The sequence below is a fragment of the Meles meles genome, chromosome 16 (assembly GCF_922984935.1).
Source record: "Meles meles chromosome 16, mMelMel3.1 paternal haplotype, whole genome shotgun sequence".
Taxonomy (NCBI): domain Eukaryota; kingdom Metazoa; phylum Chordata; class Mammalia; order Carnivora; family Mustelidae; genus Meles; species Meles meles.
The window spans coordinates 71,322,015-71,344,656 of record NC_060081.1 but is presented as its reverse complement, the minus strand read 5'-3'; the positions used below and the strand labels follow the sequence as shown (position 1 = coordinate 71,344,656).

The following is a 22,642-nucleotide window of genomic DNA, read 5'->3' as shown; positions in this document are numbered from 1 at the left end:
TTCTTGCCTTTCCATCCAGATACAGGAGACCAGAGGTGGTGTGGCAGCTACCCTTCCCTCTGGTTGCTCCAGAGGTTGTGTGTGTGTGTGTGTGTGTGTGTGTGTGAAAGACGGTGCTGAGTGGGGAGAGTTGGTGGCATGCTGTCCTCTTGCCCTGGGACCTCCCCTAGGACCTGCTCTATGTGAGAAAGACGAAATAGTTAGAATTCTGGCAACTGTCTCCCCAAACCCAAAATGCCATCAGATGCCTCCCCATCTCTGTGGAGGGGATGATGGGCAGGGGATGCAAAGCCCATCTGGGGCTGGCCCTGTATCAGAGGGGCCGTCACTCTCCCTTGAGGGAGGGGACTTGTCACAATTGTCCTCAGTTTGGAAGACTCTGAGGCCACAGCAGAAACTGAGAACTCAGAAGTCTTTAAAACACTCTTTTACATCCTAAAGGTAAAAATCAAACCAGCTACTCCCTGCTTAAGACTCTCCAAGGCTCTTTTTTTTTTTTAAGATTTTATTTATTTATTTGACAGAGAGATCACAGGTAGTCAGAGAGGCAGACAGAGAGAGAGGAGGAAGCAGGTTCCCAGCCAAGCAGAGAGCCGGAAGCGGGGCTTGATCCCAAGACCCTGGGATCATGACCTGAGCCCACGGCAGAGGCTTAACCCACTGGGCCACCCAGGCACCCCTCCCCAAGGCTCTTGACATAAAATCCAAACACCTCTCCACAGCCCTCCCCTATGTAATTTTTCTCCTTCTCTGTTTCTCTCTCCTATTCCTTCTTGGACCCCTCTTGCCCTCCTCACTTAGTCTGCTACAGCCATACCCACCACTTTCCATCTCCTTCAACCCTCCTACCCCAGGGCCTTTGAACCTGCTCTCCCTTCTACCTTTAGCTTGGAATGCCCTTCCCTTTGCTCTTTCATGGCTTGCTGATTACTCTGATTCACCATTCACCTGTAGCATTCCTCCTCCCTCCTTTCTGTTGTTCTGACATTCATACTTTTCTTATTTCCTTCTCAGTGGTTATCAATATCAGATTATTTTTAAATGTCTCTGTTTATGCCTCCCGGTTGAATGTGATCTCCAGGAGTGAAGGTTAGCTTACTACTCCCTCATTCCCAGCATGCAACATAAGCTTGACACATAGTAGGTGCTCAGGAAATACACACTAAGGGAACAAGTGGTCTTTTTCTCATTGTGGGTGAGTTTGTCTTTTATCCTGGATGGCAAGGAGTCATGAAGGTTTATCAGCAGGGGAGTGACATGGCCAGACTTCTGTTTAAAGCCTACCCTGGTAGCTGTGGTGAGGCTGGGTTAGAGGAAGGATAAAACTAGGGGAGGAAGATCAGAGAAGAGTCAGATGAGACCAGGAAGAGGTGGACAAGGGCCGTGGAGAGAAGGTAGAAAAGATATCAGTTCCCAAAGGGCAGGGGAGCTGGATGTCAATGAAATGTTATAGGAATCAGTTCATTTGCTCCCGATCTCTGTAGCTTTGATTTCCTCCTTTTGCTGACTTGCTCCTTTTCCATCACATCTTGGAGTTCCCAGGCCATCTGTGGGGAAGAAATATTACTTTACTTTTAATTGCTTTGCTGGAAGCTCATGCCTCAATCCATCCATGCCCTGTATTTCATCATTTTTTGGCTGCAGACCCTGGGAGTTGATGGCTTTGGCCAAGTCCAGGCTACAAAGCGGTTTGATGGACTATGTGCAGGCTTACTATCTCCTTCTGTGGGACCCTCGGGGGCACCCATGATTCCTCCCAGGGAGGGAGCTGGAGCTTACCACAGAGCAACACATGTAATAACAACTCTAAAATGGTAGGTAGAAGATGAGTGAGTGATGGCCAAGAGAGTGATGGCCAGTGAGTGGGTGGGTGGATGGATGGGTGGACAGATGAGGGCGTAGGTGAGCGGTGGACGGATGCATGAATATTGGTCTGGATAACTGTTTTGGGGGGAAGAATGAGTAAGTAAGTAGATGCATGGACAGGTGGATGGATACGTGGATGAGTAAGTAGGTGGGTAGGTAATTGGGTATATGGGTGAGTAGGTAGATGAATGGGTAAATAAACGAATAGGTAGCGGATGGATAAATGGTGGGTGTATGAATGGGTGGAAAGATGAGTAGTGGAGAGAATATGTGAATGAATGGAAAAAAAGATGGTTGCGTGAGTACATAGATTGATAGATAAGTGGGTAGATAAATGGTTGGGTGGACAGCTGGATAATTTGATGGCTATGTGGTTGGATAGTATATGGATGATTGAATAGATGGCTGGATTGATGGGTAGGTGCTGGGCAAAAGATGGAAGAAGAACGGATAAATATTTGAGTTGGTAAGAGAACTGGGCTCACCCTTTACCAGGAAGCTGGTCCAGGAGACCCAGGGCTTGATGAAGTCCATCAGGCTAGAATAGAATGGGATGGATACTAGAATCAGACATCGGGTCACTCAAGGATCATCCAACAGCAAATAGGTCTTTATATTAGAATAGTCAGCCCAAGGGTGAGAGAGCTTGAAAGAATCTTAAATGAGGTCAGATACATGCAAAGCATTTAGTACAGTGTCTGGTATAGAGTAACCGCTCAGTGTTGGCTGTTACTATTGTGGCTGTTGCTACTATGGTATATGAGCGTGTACTTCCTAGTGTTAGGCATGGGTGCTAAGCACCCATACGTATGTATTATCTCGTTAGACTCCCCAGCAACTCTGGGGGATAGATTTTACCAGGAGCCCCATTTTATTTGTGATTATGATTATTATTATCGGGTGTGACAAAAGAGAAGCAGGCGAGAAGACTGGAGTCCAAGCTGATGGAAAATCCCCTGGGGCTGCCGGAATTTTGGGCAAGGCCCCAGCAAAGAGGAGTTGTCCTGAGTGACCTCCACTCAGAGATGTCAGTGATTTCCCTTGAGCCTTTGGGTGTCCTGGAAACTACCTCATAAAGCAGCTATTCCTTCCCAGGGGTCTGTGAGAGAGGGGGGAGAGGGGAACTTCTTGTTCAGTGCCTGGAAGTGCCAAGAAACTTGAGGACACTCAGTGGGATTATAAGGAAGTGATAGTTGGTATTATGGAGTTTAAGAAGGAAAAAACTGACTTCAAGCGGATACATCTCTTGCTACCACAGTTGAGAAGGGATTCACTTGTATTTATAGGTGTGAATTGGGTTAACTTGGTATCACTCAGCCTCAGGTAAAAAATCTCAACACCTCTTGGCAGGAAGTCTGCCGAGAGGGCCTGAGTAGATATGGTTTGTGACCTGGAACCAGCCCTCAGCTGCCCCCCTCTCTGGTTGACTTTTGGGGTGTTGTTCTCCTTGGTGAGCTGTTAATTTTTCCCGTCTATAAAATGACATGGTTATACTTGAACACTTACGGTGGGGGGGGGGGGCGCTTCTCTGTAAAACATTCTGAATTTTATTCTTCTTTTTGCCCTGTTTCCTATAAGTTCATTTGCTTTTCCCCTGTTTCTTAGAAGTACATTATAAGGAGATGGTAAACTTTTGGTTTGTGGAGAAAGAATTGTTATCAGTTGGACTCTTTGGGACATAAAGGAAAACATCACAATTCAATCTGGGTTAGATAAAAAGGGAGAATTTACTAGCTCACAGAGTTGGAAAACCCAGAGGGCAATGCCTTGGGGCACAACTAGATCCAGAAACTCTAATGACATTGTCAGGACTCAGTATCTCCACCTCTGGGCTGTACTTTCCCCCTGAATTGCTTTTAAGTCTCTCGTCTTATGATGGCAGAAAATTCTAGGAAATGAAGGTGAGATGTTTTGAAATAGTTATAGTCTTTTCATTCAGAAAGTAAAAATTCTCAGCTGCATGCTATGCAGAGCCTGGGGAAACGGAGAGAGACAGAGCTATTCCCACTGTCTGTACTTCCAAGATCCAGATGTATCTACATGTTCTTTATCTAAATCTGGAACCCAACTTTGCAGGACTTGGGCCACCCAGAGGAAAGAATCCAAACGACAAGAAATATCTAGCCCTAGCCGCGGGCTTGGGGAAGAATCAATCTCTTGCCGGAGCCTTGTGACTGTGACCTTGCCTAGCCATCTCCACCACCACCATCCCAGTCTCAGCCCTTCACCTCTGGCCCTGGCAGCTGCGGATGCCTCATGAGGGGTCTTCCTGCTGTCATCTTTGTCCCCTCCAGTACTCCATAACGCACACAGCTGCTCACCTCGCAAAATATATCAGCATGTGGGACTTCCCTACTTAAAAACTCTGTCATGGCTTCCCATCAGGATTAGAAAAAACTCAAACTCATTCCTTATAACCTTGAGAATAAAATTCCAACAAGGCTCTGCATGGCCTAGTCCGGTCTACCTCTCTAACCTCCCTTCCCAAGGTCATTTCTACCTTACAGCCTTGGCTTTCATTGGCTCCCCCGCCTATACCCCTTCCTCAGAACTTCACATGGTTGTCCTCTCCTTGCCCTGAGGTTCTGAGCTTAGATACATCACCTCCTCCTGGAAGACTTCCCGTCTGACAACCTGCTGGCGCCTCTCCCAGATACGCTCTGCACTTCCTCTTGTTTACTTGTGGCATTTATCACAATCTAAGTGATCAGATTTCTTTATTTAACTTGTTTACTAACTGTATTCCCCCCCGGAATATAAGTCCAAGAGCCTGGTGATTGCTTGTTTTATTCTTCTCACTCTATCTCCAGTGTTTAAGAGTAGTGTTTGGGGGACGCCTGGGTGGCTCAGTTGGTTAAGAGACTGCCTTCGGCTCAGGTCATGATCCCAGAGTCCTGGGATCGAGTCCCGCATCAGGCTCCTTGCTCAGCAGAGAGCCTGCTTCTCTCTCTCTCTCTGCCTACCACTCTGCCTACTTGTGTTCTCTCTCTCTCTGTCAAAAAAATAAATAAAATCTTAAAAAAAAAAAAAAAGAGTAGTGTTTGGCATATAGTAGGTGCTCACTAATTCGTGGTTGAGAGAATAGCATTTCCAGATCAGCAAATGCTTTTTGCCTTCTATTCAATTAATCTAGGGGTTTTCAACCTTGGCACGGTTGACATTCCGAACAGGAGGATTATTTATCATGAGTGTCCATCCTGTGCCCTGGAGGATGTTTAGCAGCATCTCTGGCTTCTACCCACAAGACAATGACATCTTGGACAAGGACCATGATGATGGAGGTGATGAAAAGTGAACAGACTTTAAAAAATATAGTAATATTGGGGCACCTGGGTGGCTCAGTCTTTTAAGGGCCCAACTCTTGATTTCAGCTCAGGTCTTGATCTCAGGGTCATGAATTCAAGCCATGTTGTTGGGCTCCATGCTGGGCATAGAACCTACTTAAAATATATAATATATATATAATATTTTATTAAATATATTTTAATATAAAATATATTTTAAATATAAAAGATATTTAAATATAAAAATTTTAAATTTTAAATATAAAAATATAAATACAAAATTTATACATATATGTACCTATATATTATATTAATAGTATGTATATAATTGTATATATACACATAATACTATGTATATAATATGTATCTATTACATGACATGTATATATAGTAATATTATGTGCAACACTATGGAAATGAATCTGTTTTATAAATGAAGAAAAGGGTCAGAGAGGGGAAGGGGCCCTGTGGCTTAGCCACAGCTTTCTCGTCCAAAGCAGGGTGCTTACTGTGTATCCCTATCACCTATTTACTTGTCAGCAGTAAATACGTATTTGAAAGAATAAATAAGTGAACATGAGGCCCAACTATGGCATCCTTAGGGAAGCCTTGCTCACCTCTTCAGGTAAATCCTTTGGTTCTGTATTCATTTCTAGAGATTATTTGCTGGATTCTGTCTCCTCACCTAGACAGAAGCTCCAGCCGAGGATGGTACTTTTTACCCAGCCTGGCACAGGGTCAGACACACAGTAAACTCTCAATAACTAGCTGCTCAAGGTAACGTGAACGAATGAATAAATCACCAGGTTCTATAGACCAGCTGACCCCTCACTCTCTCTTCCCCTCACCCTACTTTATTTTTCGTCTTAGCCCTTGCCACCAGCTGCCACGTTGCCTATTTCTCTGTTGATGGACTTCATTGTCCACCTTCCTCCACTAGAATCCAGAATTCCATCCTAGAATTCGATTTGAGATTCTAGCAAGGAAGCTCATGAAAGCAAGGGCTATTTAAAACTGCAATCTGCCCCCCCCCCCCACCCCGCCTCAATCCCTCTCCTCTGCTTCCTTATGCCCCCAGCGCTTATCACCGTCGGACTTATCTTCTGACTTTCTCGGGTTTTGTCAGTCTCCAGCCAGCTCTCCAAGGACTAAACATTTGGGTCTGATTCCCAGCTGTTTCTCAGCCGTTTATCCTAGTGCCTCACACGGAGTAGGCGCTCACCCCCACCTTCTTCACCTGACAAAGGAAGGCGGGATTGCGCGGCAGCCAGGAAAGGGAGCCCAGGTGGGAAGGGCCGGGCCGCCAGGTGCAGCTCCTTCTCTCAAAGCCCTAGCCCGCCCCCGTCCTCACCTGGAGGCTGGGCCGGGAAGGCAGGAGTTAAGCGGCGCGCACGCTTCCGACCCGCAGGTGGCGCCGTCCCGCCTCGGTGCCCGACTCCCGGCGCTCCGAAGTGCGGGACAGAATCGCAGCCAGCGCAGAGCCGAAGCTCAGCCCCGACTTGTTGATCTCGCTCAAGCAGCAGCCGCCGCCGCCGCCGCCGCGGGAGCAGGAGCAGGAGCAGGAGGAGGTGGAGCAGGAGGCGCCGCCCGATCGCGGACCTGCCACCCGCGCCCCCAGCGCTCGCCCGCGCCCCCAGCCTCCGAGAGGGCGCCCCGGCTCCGCGGCGCCTGCAGCCTTAGCGCGTTGCCTGCCCGGCCGGCGTAGGCCGGGCCCGGCCCGGCCCCGGGTCCGCCGCTGCCCGCGGGCGGGGGCGCCCGGGCGGCCGGGGCGATGCGCGTTCCCTGGCCCCGGGAAGCGGCCGCCCAGGGGGTGAGTGTTGAGGCGCGCGGCCAGCGCGGGGACACAGGGGAACAGAGGAAGGGGACTCGGTTGCCGCGGTTCGGCCTGTTGGTCTACCCGGGCTCCGCGGCTTCAGGCGGGGGGGTGGGGGGGGATATTATGGGAGGGGGATTCTTCGGGCAAGGGTTGGGGCCTAGGGAGGTACGAGGGGAGAGGGCGTCAGGATCACATGCTGGGGGGCTTAGGGCAGCCCCCGAAATCACCAGCGCGCGGCGGGAGGAGGGCACGTTTTGAAAAGGCCAGAAAATTCAGCTCCTTTCCCCGCCTCCCACCTCCCCCACCCATTCCCTTCCAAGCACCGGGAAAGGCGCAGAACCCGGAGTTATAAAAAGCCATCGCAGGAGAGGAGCGAGGAGGGGGGAAGGGGGCGGGGAAGGAGAAAAGGAAGGATGGAGCAGGTGGATCCGTAGGACTCTGCGCGCCCCTCCCGGTGTGCAGTAGGGGTCACAGTAGGAGGGTCAGGACTCCGCGCAGACCTTGGCTTTGCATCTTTCAGGGCTCACTTAGATACCGGTGCGACCTCAAGAGATGCTCCCGTGCTTTAGGGAGAGGGGTCGCTCCCGAGCGAGGCTGTCTTTGACCACCCTGTCAGTTGTGACCTCCGACAGGTGGGCAGCAGCAATCCCCCCTCGAATTCCCCCCAAGTCTTTCAAGGTTTAGAAAAACCAAACCCGCTGCCACCCCCCTAGAACTAAAATTCTAATTATTTCGAAGCAGGGGGAAAGAAAAGATGAGAAATCTTAAAAAAAAAAAAAAGTTTTTCATACAGCGCCCTTTTCTGTCCATTGTGGGGCTTGGTTTGGGACTCGACGGGGAGACCCAGAAAGAAGCGAGTTTCAGCACTCGACGGGAAGGACAGCGCCCCGGGCGGCTGGGTTGGTCCTGGGCGGCAGAAACCCGGGGTGGGGCCTCTGAGATCCCAGGAGCGCCTCTTGGGGGCCCTCTCCCCGCCCCGAAGAGCCGCCCCTCCCTCCACCCATGGGGTGGGGCGGACTTCAGCACCGGCGGGAGGGACAGCGCCAAGTCGTTCAGCAACCCCCACCCCCCCACCCCGCCCCCCAAGTCCTGAGCCCCTTAAGTACCGGGAAGGTCAAGGCCAGTTGGGGCCCCGGTGGAGAAGTGGGGAGGGGCCGCGCCCAACTCCCTGTTTGTGACCCGTGTCCGCTTCCTGCCTTGCAGCGGTCAGGATGGAGGTGAGAAGACGGCCGTGACGCGCGCAGGTGCAGTCGCCTGCACCCCCAGCAGCCCACAGCGCTCCCTGCCCCCCTCCCCCGCAGCGGCCGGCCTTGCCGTCCAGTGACAGCGGCCTGGGGGGGCGGGGGGGCGGGGGCGGCCGGACCAGCGATGCCGGCGGGCATGACGAAGCATGGCTCCCGCTCCACCAGCTCGCTGCCGCCCGAGCCCATGGAGATCGTGCGAAGCAAGGCGTGCTCGAGGCGCGTCCGCCTCAACGTCGGGGGTCTGGCACACGAGGTGCTCTGGCGCACCCTGGACCGCCTGCCCCGCACGCGGCTGGGCAAGCTACGCGACTGCAACACGCACGACTCGCTGCTCGAGGTGTGCGACGACTACAGCCTCGACGACAACGAGTACTTCTTTGACCGCCATCCAGGCGCCTTCACCTCCATCCTCAACTTCTACCGCACTGGGCGGCTGCACATGATGGAGGAGATGTGCGCGTTGAGCTTCAGCCAAGAGCTTGACTACTGGGGCATCGACGAAATCTACCTGGAGTCCTGCTGCCAGGCCCGCTACCACCAGAAGAAGGAGCAGATGAACGAGGAGCTCAAGCGGGAGGCCGAGACCCTGCGGGAGCGGGAGGGGGAGGAGTTCGATAACACGTGCTGCGCAGAGAAGAGGAAAAAGCTCTGGGACCTCCTGGAGAAGCCCAATTCTTCCGTAGCTGCCAAGGTGAGTCTGGGATCTGCGGGCAAATCCACTGGGGGCTCTGCCTGGGTCCCCCGCTTGAGGACCACCGCTGGGGGTCTCTGGCTTAGTTCCCAAATAAGAAGACCCGAAAGGGGGAGAGGCTCTGGCCCAGACCTCAGAGGTGAGGACCAACCCCTTCCGACTGTTCTGTTTGCACCAGTTACCTCATCCCTTGATGATTCAATACTCTATATCTCGACTCTGTTGGAGAAGAGGATTTGCGGAGACGTCAACTCCCACAGCAAGAGGGTAGACTGAGTAAGAAGGCACAGAGGGATGGTAAAGCCTTGCTGGGATGGAGTGGAGTCCTAGACCCAGGTGGGAGGGGGGTCACCTGCGATTCTAACACTTATCCCTGTATTTTTAACCCTACTTTGCCCCGACGAAGGAATAAAAGCAGCTTACAGACAGGCTTGGAGGACACAGATACTGCCAGGCAGTTTCAACATCAGTAAGAAAAATGAGGCAAAGGGACTCTGAGGGGTGGATGTGTGCATACGTGATGCACACAGCTGGCTGTGGATGCTTGTGGGCAAAGGGTCACCCCTGGTTTGTTCTTTCTTTCTTTCGTGAGTTTATTCCAAGAATGATTTGGTGCAGCTTGTAAAGATGCTCTGGCTGTCGGAAGAGAATATAAATTCTGAAATAAGACAGAAAAATGAGGGCAACATGAAAAAATGAAGAAGAAGGAGGCAAAAAGGCTTAGATCCAACCTAGGGGGCCGGTGTGCTGTGGGGAAAGGCAGAGGCTATGCTTGCCCCGGGACAGACTTGGGGTGGGGGGGGGGGCCAGACCAGGGAAGGGGGTCAGTGGTTGATGAGCGGCTCCTTTGTGTGAGGCTGGGTTCCGGGAATGGCTCAGAGAGATGGGGCCTGTCTTCAGGTGGCCAGCGTGCTGGGCGTTGGGAGTAAATGGCAACACCGTGTGTTCGGCGCTCTCAAAGAGGTTGTGTGAGGCCCAGGGGGAGCCAGAAAAGAGAAGTGTTGATGTCATATCCAGGACTGCCATGTCGGGAAAGACATGTTGAGCACTCTCAAAGAGTGGGGCCAGGAGAGGTGGGGATGGGGTGGACAGGCAGGTCAATGTGTTCGCCGCAAAAGAGAAAAGGCAGGAGGAAGCGTGTCCACCAACATCATGTATGTGCTTGGGCTGCCTCGTGCCCCCACTGGCCTCTCCTTCTGGGATCCCCCGGGCTTAGGTGGCCCCTCACTGAAGATCCACCTGCAAGGCTGGGTCTAAAGGGGACACTGTGGGGTCCCTTTCCCAGATCTGGCAGCTTGGGGAGAGGCCTATGAGGATAGAGGCAGGAGGGGGTGGCTGGGAGGAAGGTGGACGGAGGCCTGAACATTTTCCCTCTACCCTGGCAAACCCCAAGAGGATGTAGAGATTTCTAGGCCTGGTTTCCTCTTTTGTGGGCTGCCTCTGACCATAATCCTGCCCTAGGGTTTGTGTCCAGAAAGCCTCCCTCTTAAGACAGCCACTCACCCTTAACCGGCTTAGGATCAGCAGACTTATTTTGCTATTTCCAGGCCTGACAAGGGTTCCTCCTACACACCCCCTGGTTAGGCCCAAACATGACTCTTCCCCACCCCACCACCCTGTCCTATCCCTAAGACATGAGAATGAGGGGCCGGGGAGGGTCGAGTCACCCTTCCAGAGAAGAAGCAGAGAAGTGTTTGGGCTGGTGTCTGGCAGCAAGACAGGGGAGGGAGCTCAGGCTTGCAAAAGGCACTATTTGGGAATAAACAGCCTCCTCTGGCCCTCGGGTTAATCCGCTCATGGGGAGGGGCTTCATGACCTCTCCATGCTCCCAGACTCAGGCTGTCAGCTCACAATCCCAGCAGATGGACGGTCTAGGACAGTCCGCAGCCAGAGCTGAAATGGGGAGGCAGGCAGGCAGGCTCATTGGTCCCTCAGTATAGAAATCCCGACCACCATTGATCAAACATTTACTGTGTATGGAATGTAACAACACAATTGGTCCTTATACCAGCTCTCTGTTATTATCCTGCCTTTTACAAATAGGGGGGTTCAGAGAGGTTGAGTAACTTGCCTAAGGTCACACAGCAGGCAAACAGGAGTAGACAGAAGTTCAAACCCAAGTGTGATTTTGAAGACGATGTTCTTTCCGTAGTGGTTGAGTGCCATAGACTTCTCCCCCGTCTCCCTGCTTCCACTTCTGCCCCCTGCACTCATGGTGCACAAGGCAGCCAGAGTGAGCTTTTCAAAATATAGATGGGGTCACATTTTTCATCTTCTTAAAATCCTCGAGAGGTTTCCCACCACACTCAGAATAAAATCCAAACCTGTGGCTTATCAGACCCTACTGAATCGGTCCCCATGTCCTCTCTCTGAGTTCATCTGCTCAACTCTTCTCTGGTTCACTGGGCTCCAGTCCACTGGCTTCCTTGCTGTTCCCTATACAGGGAAGGCTTCAGCCTACCTCAGGACTTTTGCACTGGCTCTTCCTGCCACCTGGAATGCTTCACCCCCTTGTCTCATTGCCAGCTGTTTCTCCTCATTCTTCATTTAAGCAAGTCCCTGCTCACATAAGCCCTCCTCTGAGAGACCCCTGTCTAAAACATCCTCCTTCCCCTTACTCTGAAACCACATTCAGTGTCTTGCCTGCATTGGCTCTGAGCACCATCTGAAGTTGTATTTCCTTCCTTTTCTTCCTCCCCGCTCCAGAGTGCAAGTTCCATGAGTTACAGTCACTGCCCTGTTCCCAGCACCCGTCAAGGTGGCTGGCCCAGAGGAGCTCCGAATAACATGTGGACTGACTGAAGGATCAAGCCATCAGTCAGTCAGCGTGTCATGGGTTTTGGGGATCTGTCTCTTGTTCCCCATGGCCTGCCTGCAGCCCAGCTCCCTGGCCTCCTTCAATCATCTGTACTTTGCCCACCCCGTCCTTTCCCCAAGTCAGGTGCCTTGCTTGTCAGAACAGCAAACCCTCTGGACATTTCTCAGAGGCCCCAGAATGAGATCGTCAAATGGAGGATGGTTTCTCCATGGTTGTGGGATGCAGGAACAAGCCTATCTCCTATGTTTAGAGTAAGGACAGACCAGGATCCCAGACCCAGTCCCACCCCCTCCCCAGTGTTTGGCCTCGGGTAGGTGGTTCACCTCCATGAGCCCCCACCTTCCACCCATAAGATGGAGACACAAGGCCCTCCTTGCAGAGTCATCCTGAAATCAGTTTGTCAAGATTTCGCACCGTGCCTAGCACACGGGAGTAGGTGCGGCTTGTTTTTATAAGTAGGAGCAGAGTCCTTTCTCGATGACTGGGTGGGCTGAGTTGCGACCAACTCTTTTTCCTCCTGATAGCAGTACCGGGAGATGGAGCTGACGCTGTTAATAATTGATGGGATGTTCTGGCGACGCAGGGACAAACCAAAGTACAGGCTCTTGCCTTCACCGTCAGGGGAGTGAAAATCAAAATCCATTAGGCAAAAGGCAGCGTGATGGATTCTTGTTTGGAAGCTGGGGTCGGCCCTGTCAGAGCGACAAGATTGTGGTCCTGGGCCACCGCTGGGTTTCTGCTTTCTTGGAAAAATCTCCAGGCTTTTCTTAGCAGGAGAGAGAGGGGTATAATTTGCCAGGCCGGGAGCATCTGCCCTCCCTGGAATAGCCTCGGGGTGTGTATCTCAGTCTGATTGGTGACTGTTGAGTGTGCTGGGCACTAATTAGGGGTACTTTACAACCCCTATCTCATTGAAATCCCCTCAACATTGAAGGATAGATTATCCTATCACGTAATCTGCCCGTTTGGACTGCAAGTGATGGGAGAGAAAACTGGAAGCTGCATCTATAAGGAGGAAGATGCATCATTTCCTGTAACAGAAAGTTCCAAGGTAGCTGGTTTGGGGTTAATGGCTCCAGGATGCCATCAGGATTCTAGAATCTTTCCATCTTTCTGCTCCTCCAGCTCCTGCACGTGGCTTGGTCCCCAGGCTTGCTGCCTCTTGTCACAAGACTGCTAGGGCAGACCCATGAGGTCCAACCAGTGAAGAGGGTCATTTCATCCCTGAGAGGCAAATCTTTCCCAGGAGCCCCCTCAGACTTCTTTTCAAATCCCACTGGCCAGGATCAGGTCACACGCTCATGCTCTCCCTGCAGGGAAGCCAAGGAAGGCAAGCATCTAGCATTTTCAGATGCAGGAAGAAATGGCTTCAATGAGTGGTATTAAGGCTCTTTCACAAAGAGAAAATTGAGGTTCTGAGAGGTGAAGTTACTTGCTGGAACTCCCATAATTAAACGCTCAATAAATATTTGTTGAAGGAATGAAAATGGCAGAGCTAGGACTTGAGCCCTGGCTGGTCTGGTTCCCAGCCTGTGTTTCTGAATCCTGGAATCTTGGGCAGATTCTTTAAGCTGTCTGCACTGTACTGAGCTCATCAGCCAAATGGCAGTTAGAGCAATGCCCACCTCTTGGGGCGTTTTCGATGACTCAGATTTCTGATGTGAATATAATTTGCAAATGGAAAGTACTTTATAAATGGGAATAATCATAATAATTATATGTTCTTATATTCAAAAGTAGGAGCGGTCTCCATTTCAAGATAGTGGTTAGTATTTTGCCCACCACGATTTGATGAAGAATCCTGTCTGGGGGCAGGTGGGGCACCTTCCTGGCTCCGCTGGTGGATTGTGGGACTCCTGATTTCAGGATTGTGAGTTCAAGCCCCATGCTGGGTATTGAGATTACTTAAGAATAAATATTAAAAAAGAAAAAAAGAAATCCTTTCCAGGGTCCAACAGATGTGGTTCAGTTCTCAGGTCCGTGGCTTACAAGGAACGAGGAATACACCTTGGGCAAATTCCTTCCCTTCTCTGAGTCTTAGTTTCCTCATCTAGGAAATGCGAATTAAAATGGAGCCCACCTGCGAGGGCCACAGAGGTGGTAATCTGCAGGAAGTGGTTAAATGACAACAGTGATGATTAGCATGACCAGGGGATTCCTCTCTGCTAACTACAGCCCTGCTTGGCCACATCTCCTGTCCCAGTGTTGTGGACTGCCCAATCACTGCCCACCCCTTTGGGATTTTTACCTCTAATGTGATGATGCTTTGTTTCCTTAACCTCAGCCAGGGGGATTCATGTATTATCATCAAGGAAAAAAATGAGGGCAGGGGGTGGGTGGGGGCGAGAAAATGAGGGAAACCAATCTGGAATCTATAGGACCCTTTCAGTGCTATGAGTCATCAGTGGCTGAGGCTCTTGCCAGCCCAGGTCAGTCATCCTAGATGTTTGTGTTTATTCCTCGGAGACGATATTGCAGAGATCCGGAATCCTGGCTGTGGGATCACACCATCCTGGGTTGGAATCCCAGCCCTGCCATTTCCTAGCTCCCAACTTTGGGCAGATCACTTCACCTCCCCTAGCTTCCATTTCCGAATCTGTAGATGAGGATGACATTAAAACTTCCTTCACGGGGCTGCCTAAGAGATTAAGTATGATAGCGGATGTAAGGCGTTGAAGCCAGGCGTCAGAAATCCTGGATCCGCGTTTGATGTAAGGAAACACAGAAGATGCCAGGGATTTGGCTGGGTCACAAGTTGGTGAAAGATCAGGGATCATTTCCAGGCCTTTCTGACCCTCATCGAGGCTCAGAGATCTTTCCATTCTGTTAGGATGCTTGACCAGGGTCATACCTTGGCAGCGGGTCTCTCGGGGGTTTTGAAAGGCTACAAATGTGAAAATGTGAAAATGCTTAGGGAGGAAAAGTGTTGGCCAAATGAGCAGTTTGGCTAAAGCTTCATTAACTGAAAGAGAACAAGCCTGCAGTAAATACCAACCCCATACCCAGCACTTTGTGTACTTCCTAGACTTGATAGTAGGATGGATGAGAGCCCTGATTTTAGGGCTGGATGGCCCAAGTTCAAAACCTGGTTCCTTCACCCACCTACTGCGTGATTTGGGGCAGACCGCTGTACCTCTCCGTGGCCCGGGTCTTTCACCATCAAGTGAGGGCAGTAACAAAGCCTGTCTCATGGACTCCTACCAAATCAAATGAGTTAACACAAGCAATGGCTCATAGAAAGCCTTCAGTAACTTTTAGGGTTTTGTTTTTGTTTTTAACTGTCATTGTCTCCTTTAATCCTCCTGATGATCCTGCCAGATAAATAAGCTCCTTTTCAAAAGAAAAAAGAAAAAGAAAAAAGTCTCCTTCTAAAATGGCCCGTGCTCATTGTAAGGCGAGGTTGTATCACTTGTTCACCATCGCAGGGACAGTTGGGGCCGGGGGGGGGGGGGGGGGGGGGGGGGGGGGGGGGCGGCGGGGGACGACTCAGCCGCGAGAAAGCAGAGGCAGTGTCCCACCCAGATCCATTTAGCTCTTAGCATTTGGTGCCACCAGTCCAACTCCCAGCTGTCCTGCTCCTATAGTGCTTTGCCTTAGAGGTCTCCTGTGGCCAGTGAGTCCAGTTAAGACAGGGACCTGATGTCCCACCCAGAGCAGCCCTCCCCTGCTGACTGATGGGGGCAGCTGGATAAATACCCAAGCCCCCAAGCCCCTGGACGGGGGTATAACTAGAGGTGCCCGGTCTACAAAGGGCCCCAGAGTTCCTGGTGCCCCCGGTAGTTCCTTGCTTAATAACACACCCCGTTTGACTTCTTTCCCTTCCCGGTCTCAGAGCTCCTTTCCCTTACCCGTGTTTTCTGGGATGACTTCTCACGTAAGCCACTTGCGCATGGATCCTGTTCTTAGGATCTGGTTCTGGGGGGAATGAACCACAGATCTGTGGGAAATGTCACGTCTTCAGTATTCTGGTTGTCTTGTGGGCTTAAAAAGGCATCTTAAAACAAAACCCTTATCAGAGATCCTCCTAAAAGAAGAGAATCCTGGGCTGGCGGGTTCCATCAGCCTCGCCTCCATCTCCTGGGTAAAATAAGAACCAACAGCAGCAGAAACTACCAAACAGCACCTACGGGGTGGTACAGATGCAAGGAGAGTCATGGGCCCAATGGATTTGACTCCCGAGCCACCCCGGGAGGGAGTGACGATCATCCTCTTCTCACAGTCATGGATACCACTGCCCAGAGAGGTCAAGTGCCTGGCCCACAGTCACACAGGGAGTGGGAGGGCTCTCTGACTGAACCCATGGTCTGGCCTCAGGGCTGTGTGAAGAGCCTTCAGGAAGTGAGGAGCGAGCTCCAGGAACCATCCCCACCTTGCCCTTGCCCCATCCCCGGGTTGGGGGGACCATGCTTTGAGGGGAGGTATGTGTTCAACATCTCCCACCTGACTTGGGAGGGTTCCTGGCTCCTGATCCCTCATGACCTACCCCCAAAGGCTGCTGGCTGGGACTACTACAGACACAGATTAGCATTAGGCATTATTTTAACAAGTAATTTAGTAGATAAGGGCCCAACCTTCGCCCTGAGGGAGAGACAGATTCTTGGTTTCCGTGTCTCTGGTAAAGGTGAGTGTGACCTAGGGGAGCCAGGGAGCTGAAATTCACATGCTAATGTCCAGCGCACAGTTCTCCTTCAGATGTTTCCCTGGTGACATAAATAACAAATAAAACGTAATGTCGCCACACAAGACCTATTCCTAAGGGCCTGCCTGGGTGCAGATCCCACCTCCATCACTTCCTGGCGGTGCAAGCCCACGGGACCCCTCACCTCCGTGAGACTGGGAAGCAGACGTATAACATAGGGCACACTTCACAGAGTGGTGGCATTCAACCCTGGCTGCACCTTCAGATCCCTTGAGCTTTGAAAAACGCTTATGCCTGAGTGCCACAATTGGAACACAACGCCCAGATGATTTCTTGTTTTATTTCCGGCAAAATACATAAAACATAAAATTCATCATCTTAACCATGTTTAAGTATATAGTTGAAGAGAGTGCTAAGTATATGCACGTTGTTGTGCAACCAATCTCCAGAAATTGTTCGTCTTGCAAAACTGAAACTCTGTATCTATTAAACAATAGCATTCCATTCCATGCCCCCCCCCCCCCCCCCGCCCCCAGCCCCTGGCAACCACCATTCAGCTTTCTGCCTCTATGAATTCGACTGTTCAGGTGCCTCGTAGAAATGGAATCATATAATGTTTGTCTTTTTATGATTGGTTTATTTCGCTTAGCGTAATGTCCTCAAGGTTCATACATGTACTAGCCTGTGTCAGGATTTCCTTCCTTTTTAAGGCTGAATAATACTCCGTTGTATGTGTTTAACACGCCTTGTTTAGCCATTTATCCATCCATGAATGGTTGGCTTGCTTCTACTTCTGGCCACTGTGAATAACGTTGCTATGAACCTGGGTATACACGTATTTCCTTCAGACCTTCTTTTCATTCTTTTGGGTATATATCCAGTAGTGGAATTGCTGGAATCCATGGTAATTCCTTTTTTTTTTTTCTCTTTTTGAGGAACTGCCATATTATTTTCCCCAGCAGCTGCACCATTTTACATTCCCACCAACAGAGCACAGGTTCCAATTTCGGCACATCCTCACCAGCACTTGGTATTTTCTGTTCTTTTGATAATAGCCATTCTTCTGGGTGTGAAGTAGAGTCTCATTGTGGTCTTGATTTGCATTTCACTAATGAGGAGTGATGTCGAGCATCTTTTCATGGGCTTGCTGGCCATTTGTACATATTCTTTAGAAAAATGTCTATTCAAGTAATTTCCCTGTTTTCTAATCAGATTGGTTGGTTTTTGCTGTTGTTGTTGAGTTGTAGAGTTCTTTATATACTCTGGATATTAACCCCTTGTTAGATCTGACATATTCTTTCCCATTCTGTAGGTTGTGTTATCACTTGGCTGATTGTGTCTTTCGTGCATCTTAAGTTTTTTAATTTTGATGAAGTGCTTTTTGTCTATTTTTTCTTGCATTATCTATGCTTTTGGTGTCATATCCAAGAAGTTATTGCTTAATCCCACGTCATAAAGCTCTCCCCCTATCTTTTCTTCTAAGAGTTTTATACTTTTAGGTCTTACATTGAGGGCTTTGAAACATTTTGTGCTAATTTTTGTGTGTGGTGTGAGGTAAGGGACCAAGTTTTCCTAGCACCATTTGCTGCTCTGGATGACTGAGCTTGGGTAGATCCCTGGGGTAGAGAGGGTCAGAGGCCCTAACAGGCATAGAGCTCTGTGCACAGTGCTGGGAACATAGGGAGGTGCTGTCTGGGTAATTGTTGACAGACATAAGTGACAGTCCCTGACACGCCCAGCATGGCTCCACCATTCCACTTCTGCTCATGAAAGTTTTGTGGAATGCAAGTGAGAGGGAGTAAAGCACAAGCATGGGGACATGGGGACACCTGTCCAGAATGCGGCCAGTTCTCACGGCCCCACTGCTGTGTCCCCATCCTCTCCCATCTGAACAACTGCAGGAGCCTCTTCCTGTCTGTGCTCCCATCTTCCCGCCACCCCCCCAGTCTGTCCCCTACATGCAACCAAAGGGACGTCTATGAGTCAGATCACTCCCCTGCTCAGAATCCTCCCATGGCTCCCATCTCCCTCAGAAGAAACACTCAAGTCCTACGCTATGCCTCCTGGGCCCTTGTCTAACATCTTTCCCCTCCCCTCCAACATCCTTCCAACCTCCTTCCCTACCACTCTCCTTCTCTCCATCACTGCAATCTAACCCCAGTGGCCTCTCTGCTATTCCGGTGGCATACCAGTCTACCACCTCATTTGCTGTTTCTTCTGCCCATAGTCTTCCTGCAGGTATCCATAAGACTCACTGCCCACATTGTTCAGGTCTCAGCTCAAACGTCGTCTTCTCAGTGAGGCAACCCCTGACCAGCCTATAAAATAGTACCCCCAGTGCTCTCCATTCCCCTCTCCTGCTTTATTTTTCTCTACCTGACATGGCATACAATTACTTAATTATGCAATTACCTTTTCTATCCCCAACTTGGATCCAAGCTTCAAAGGGTCGGGCTTTTGTCTGTGTTGTTCACTGTTGTGCCCCAGTGCCTAGAACAGTGTCTGCCACCGAGCAGGCATTGAATAAATGTTTGTCAAATGAATGAATGATGTTATCCTAGAGATAACTGAGAATACATACTTGTCGATGGAAAAAGGAATTTGTTTACAAACTTTGGGGCTTCTGTTATTATTGCTAACACATTTCCACACTCTGGATGCCGAACACCTGCGTTTCTCTGCCCAAGCTCGGTTTCTCAGGCTCAGCACTACTGACATTTGGAGACGGGTAATTCTTTGCTGTGAGGGGCTGTCTTGTGCATTGTGGGATGTTAGCCGCAAACCTGGCCTCCACCCCCTGGATGTTGCTTGAGAAGTGGGCATCACAGAAATAAAGGATGAACAGCTGCCAGGAGGAAATGGCAATGTTCCAGGCAAAAAGAAGATGGCAGCCTGAGAGGTGCGGGGGTGGGGGCGGGGGGGGGAAGGGGGGCAGGGGAGTCCGTGAAGAGTGTGGGTTTGGGGATATATGTGGGATGTGGGAGCAGTTCCTGGGCAGCCACAAACCCTCAGCCTCCACCAGGGTCTACAGATGCCCAGTCCATGCTGTGGGTCTTAGCCCCTGACTGTTTTCTAGCTATGAGTCCTTGAGCCCCATGGTGCCGTTTCCCTGTCTATAAAACGGACACAGTCATAGCCCTACTGCATGAAGATGTGAGGGTTAGATAAGGTGAAATGTAAATAATGAGAAACACACATATCAGCTGTTCTTGATTATGACCGGCTCAATGATCTCAATCAATGAGATGTGTTGAGTGCCTACTGTGTGCTGGGCACTGTGCCAGCTGCTGGGGACACAGCAGAGAACAGAACAAAGATCCCAGCCCTAATGGCACTGATATTCCAGAAGGAGAGAGAGTGAAACCATGCAAAGTATAAACAAATACAGATACCATTTGGAGGCAACTGTGAAAAAGGAATCCTGAAATAATCAGGAAAGATGAACCCCGCCTGGATATTTGATGCTACTGAGGAATTAAAGCCTTTTTTTAGGTATGATAATGCTATTGTGGTTGTGTTTTAAAATACTCATCTTTTAGAGATACAAACTGAAGGATTTTGGATAAAACAGCAAGATCAAATAATGTAATATTGGTTGGTGACAGAAGCCATTGAAGAAAGGTCAGCAGGAAGGGGAGGCATGATGTTTGAGTGGAGGCCTTTATAAGGAATGTCAGGAGAGGGCTCATCAAGAAGGTGCCCATTAAGTAAAGATATGTAGAAAAGGAGAGAGGGAAGTTTGTGGACTTTGCAGGAAAGTATTGCTAATGGAGAAGACCGCATGTGCTAAGGCCCTGGGGGCAGAAGCATGTCTGGATCAGCCAAGGAACAGCCAGGTGACCAGTGTGACTGGAACAAAGTAAGCCATCAGAGGAACTGGGGAGGTAAGATCAGAGGGCTGACCTTGTCTGTCACTGTTGGACCATGGCCTTTCCACTTAGCCTCCACATTGGCCTCCCTCCCTCCAGCCTTCCTTCTCCAGTTCATCCTTTTCAGAGAACCAGAGCCATCTTTCTCAAGTATAATCTGCTCACATCATCTCCTTCCAGAAACCCTTCCAAGGTTCTCACTACTCCCAGGATAAAGTCCAAACTCCTTTGCTTGACCTTCAAAGCTCCAGCCAACCTCTCTACCTTCACTTCTTTCCATACCTTCTCCCTGACCCCTCTGTTCATTCCATACCTGCCTCTGGCATTCACAGACTACCCTGTCCTTCCCTGGTCCTGCTCCACACCTTTGCCCAGGCTGATTTGTTCTGCCTTGCACCCCCTTCTTCCTCTTGTTTGCCAGCGGTCTCTCCTCCCTTCCCCACCCACATCCTCTTCAGGCAGCACTAGCTGCTCCCTCCTCTGTGCTCCAAAAACCTGCTGTTCATACCTTCCTTGCACAAAACACTGTGAAGAGTAGCTTATAGGCTGTTTTGTGGATGCCAGGCCTGGCCCACAGAGAGACAGGGTTGCTTTAAAAAGCAGGGTCTGCAGCCTGCTTGGATTCAGATCCCAGCTCAGGGATGATTCAAGCTGTGTGTTCTTGGTGGGATGAGTTAACTTCTCTGGGCTTTGGCTTCCAGATCCATAATTTGGGGAGGGTGCCATCAGCCAGGGTGATGGTTCTATATGAAGCACGCAGAGCAGTCCCAGGCACTTAGCAAGTGTTCAGTACAAGTTAATATTGTTGTTGTTATTATTTTTGCTTAAATGCTAGTGTTTGTTGAGTGAATGAGTGAGCAAACTTGCACGATTGTGTGATGATTGATCAGAGGGCTCTCTGATCTCAAAGCAAGGGTCTTGCCGGTGGGTTTCGTTTCCTCCCACCATCCTTGTCTCTACCTGCCCACTCCATGCTCACACTTCCTGGGCCAGGAAGAAGTGACCTCAGGCCTTCCATTCACAGCAAGGAGACACAATTGAATTAGACACTTGAGGTGTTTTCCTCGTGCCCTGACTGTTCCATTTTTGCTCTGCAACAAGGCCGGTCTCCACTATATTTGCCCACTGTAGGCTAACAGGTGGATGCTGTCTGAGAGAATCATGTTCCATTCGACAATTCCATACCATCACTCACATCCACCAGGTAATGGGCCTGGAATAAAACGGCTTCTAAAAATAGACCAGCATATTTCACTAATTGCTGCCCAGGGCCCATCCTTGAGTCTTTCAAGGCCCGTGTGATCCTTGGGGCCCTTGACCCTGGTCAGTGCTGCCTCTTAGAGTCCCTGTGGACCCAAGTGTACCGAAGAGGCTGCCCACGATTGCCCTGCCAATGGTGTGTGGGAAGCAAAATGAAGGTAGAGCCAGGATGATGATATTGAACCTGCCTTCCATTTGTTCATCGTGCCTGGAATTCCCACTCTCTTTGAAGGGATCAATTTTCCTTTATCTCCTATGCCATGGGTATGTTTACACATCATTTATTATTCCTTGAAATAATGACTGCATCCTTTCCTCTTCCTGGGGCAGTCCTTTTGGTTTCAAAGCTGACTTCCATTCTGCAATCCTCTGGACCTTATAACTTTACATGGGTGCATGTGCATATTTTGAGCTCCTGCTTCAATGCCACCTGTTGTTTGTGTGACAAATATCCATTGCGTATGACTGTATTCTAGGCACCATTCTGGGTGCTTGAGAGGCACTTGAGTATCTATTAGTCAGGATTCTTTTGGTTGCAGGTAGGAAATATACAGGTCAAACAGACCTAAGCAGAAAATGTAAGTGAAAAGTCGTGGGTTAGGGACAGCTTCAGGCAGGGTTGGATCCAGGGGCTTAAATATGTCATCAGTCCTTGGTGTCTAATATCCCGAAGCTCTGGCTTCTCAGCAGGCTCTACCAACATGGCTGGAAAGATACCTCCAGCAACTCCAGGCTTCCATCCTGTTGGAAAAGCATGTTTCTTTCCAAGTAGAGCCAGCAAAACCCCAGGACTGATCATGGGCCCATCCCTAAGCCAATCACTTCAGTAGGTCTGGATCACATCTTAGTGACTGGAGCTGGGAAGAGACCAAAAGATGGAAGTAAAAGAGGTGGGATGCAGGGAGAGATGGAGTTGCTACTACCAAGAGCGGGGGTGAGGGGTGGGGGGGGCAGTGGCAGGGAATAAATGTAAGCAGCAAAAATAATCCACAGCCATCATGGAACTTCTAGGCTCCTGGAGGGATATGGGCATTAAATAAATAAAAAATAAATGACATAATCACACAGCATAATCTGTATGCTGTGAAGGAGAGAAGCAAGATTTTTGGTAGAGAACAACCAGATGTGGTCAGAGAGGGCCTATCCCTGCAGGTG

At 50.0% G+C, this 22,642-nt stretch overlaps 1 protein-coding gene and 1 long non-coding RNA gene across 2 annotated transcripts in view; one reads left to right on the top strand and one right to left on the bottom strand.

Annotated features, from left to right (window-relative positions):
• Positions 1–607: 607 nt before the first annotated feature.
• On the bottom strand, positions 608–6,608 carry LOC123926865. The gene is made up of 3 exons (XR_006815317.1): positions 6,502–6,608; positions 2,352–2,404; positions 608–1,547 (listed from the first exon to the last, which is right to left on the bottom strand). It is a non-coding gene; the product is annotated as an uncharacterized LOC123926865 (long non-coding RNA).
• A 300-nt stretch (positions 6,609–6,908) lies between these two features.
• KCNB1 (potassium voltage-gated channel subfamily B member 1) overlaps positions 6,909–22,642 on the top strand; it is a 101,219-nt gene continuing 85,485 nt past the window's right edge. The window contains exons 1-2 of the mRNA XM_045981159.1: positions 6,909–6,960; positions 8,170–8,901. Of these exons, the coding sequence (XP_045837115.1) occupies positions 8,335–8,901 (567 nt within the window). The 5' untranslated portion in view covers positions 6,909–6,960; positions 8,170–8,334. The remainder of the gene's footprint in view (positions 6,961–8,169; positions 8,902–22,642) is intronic.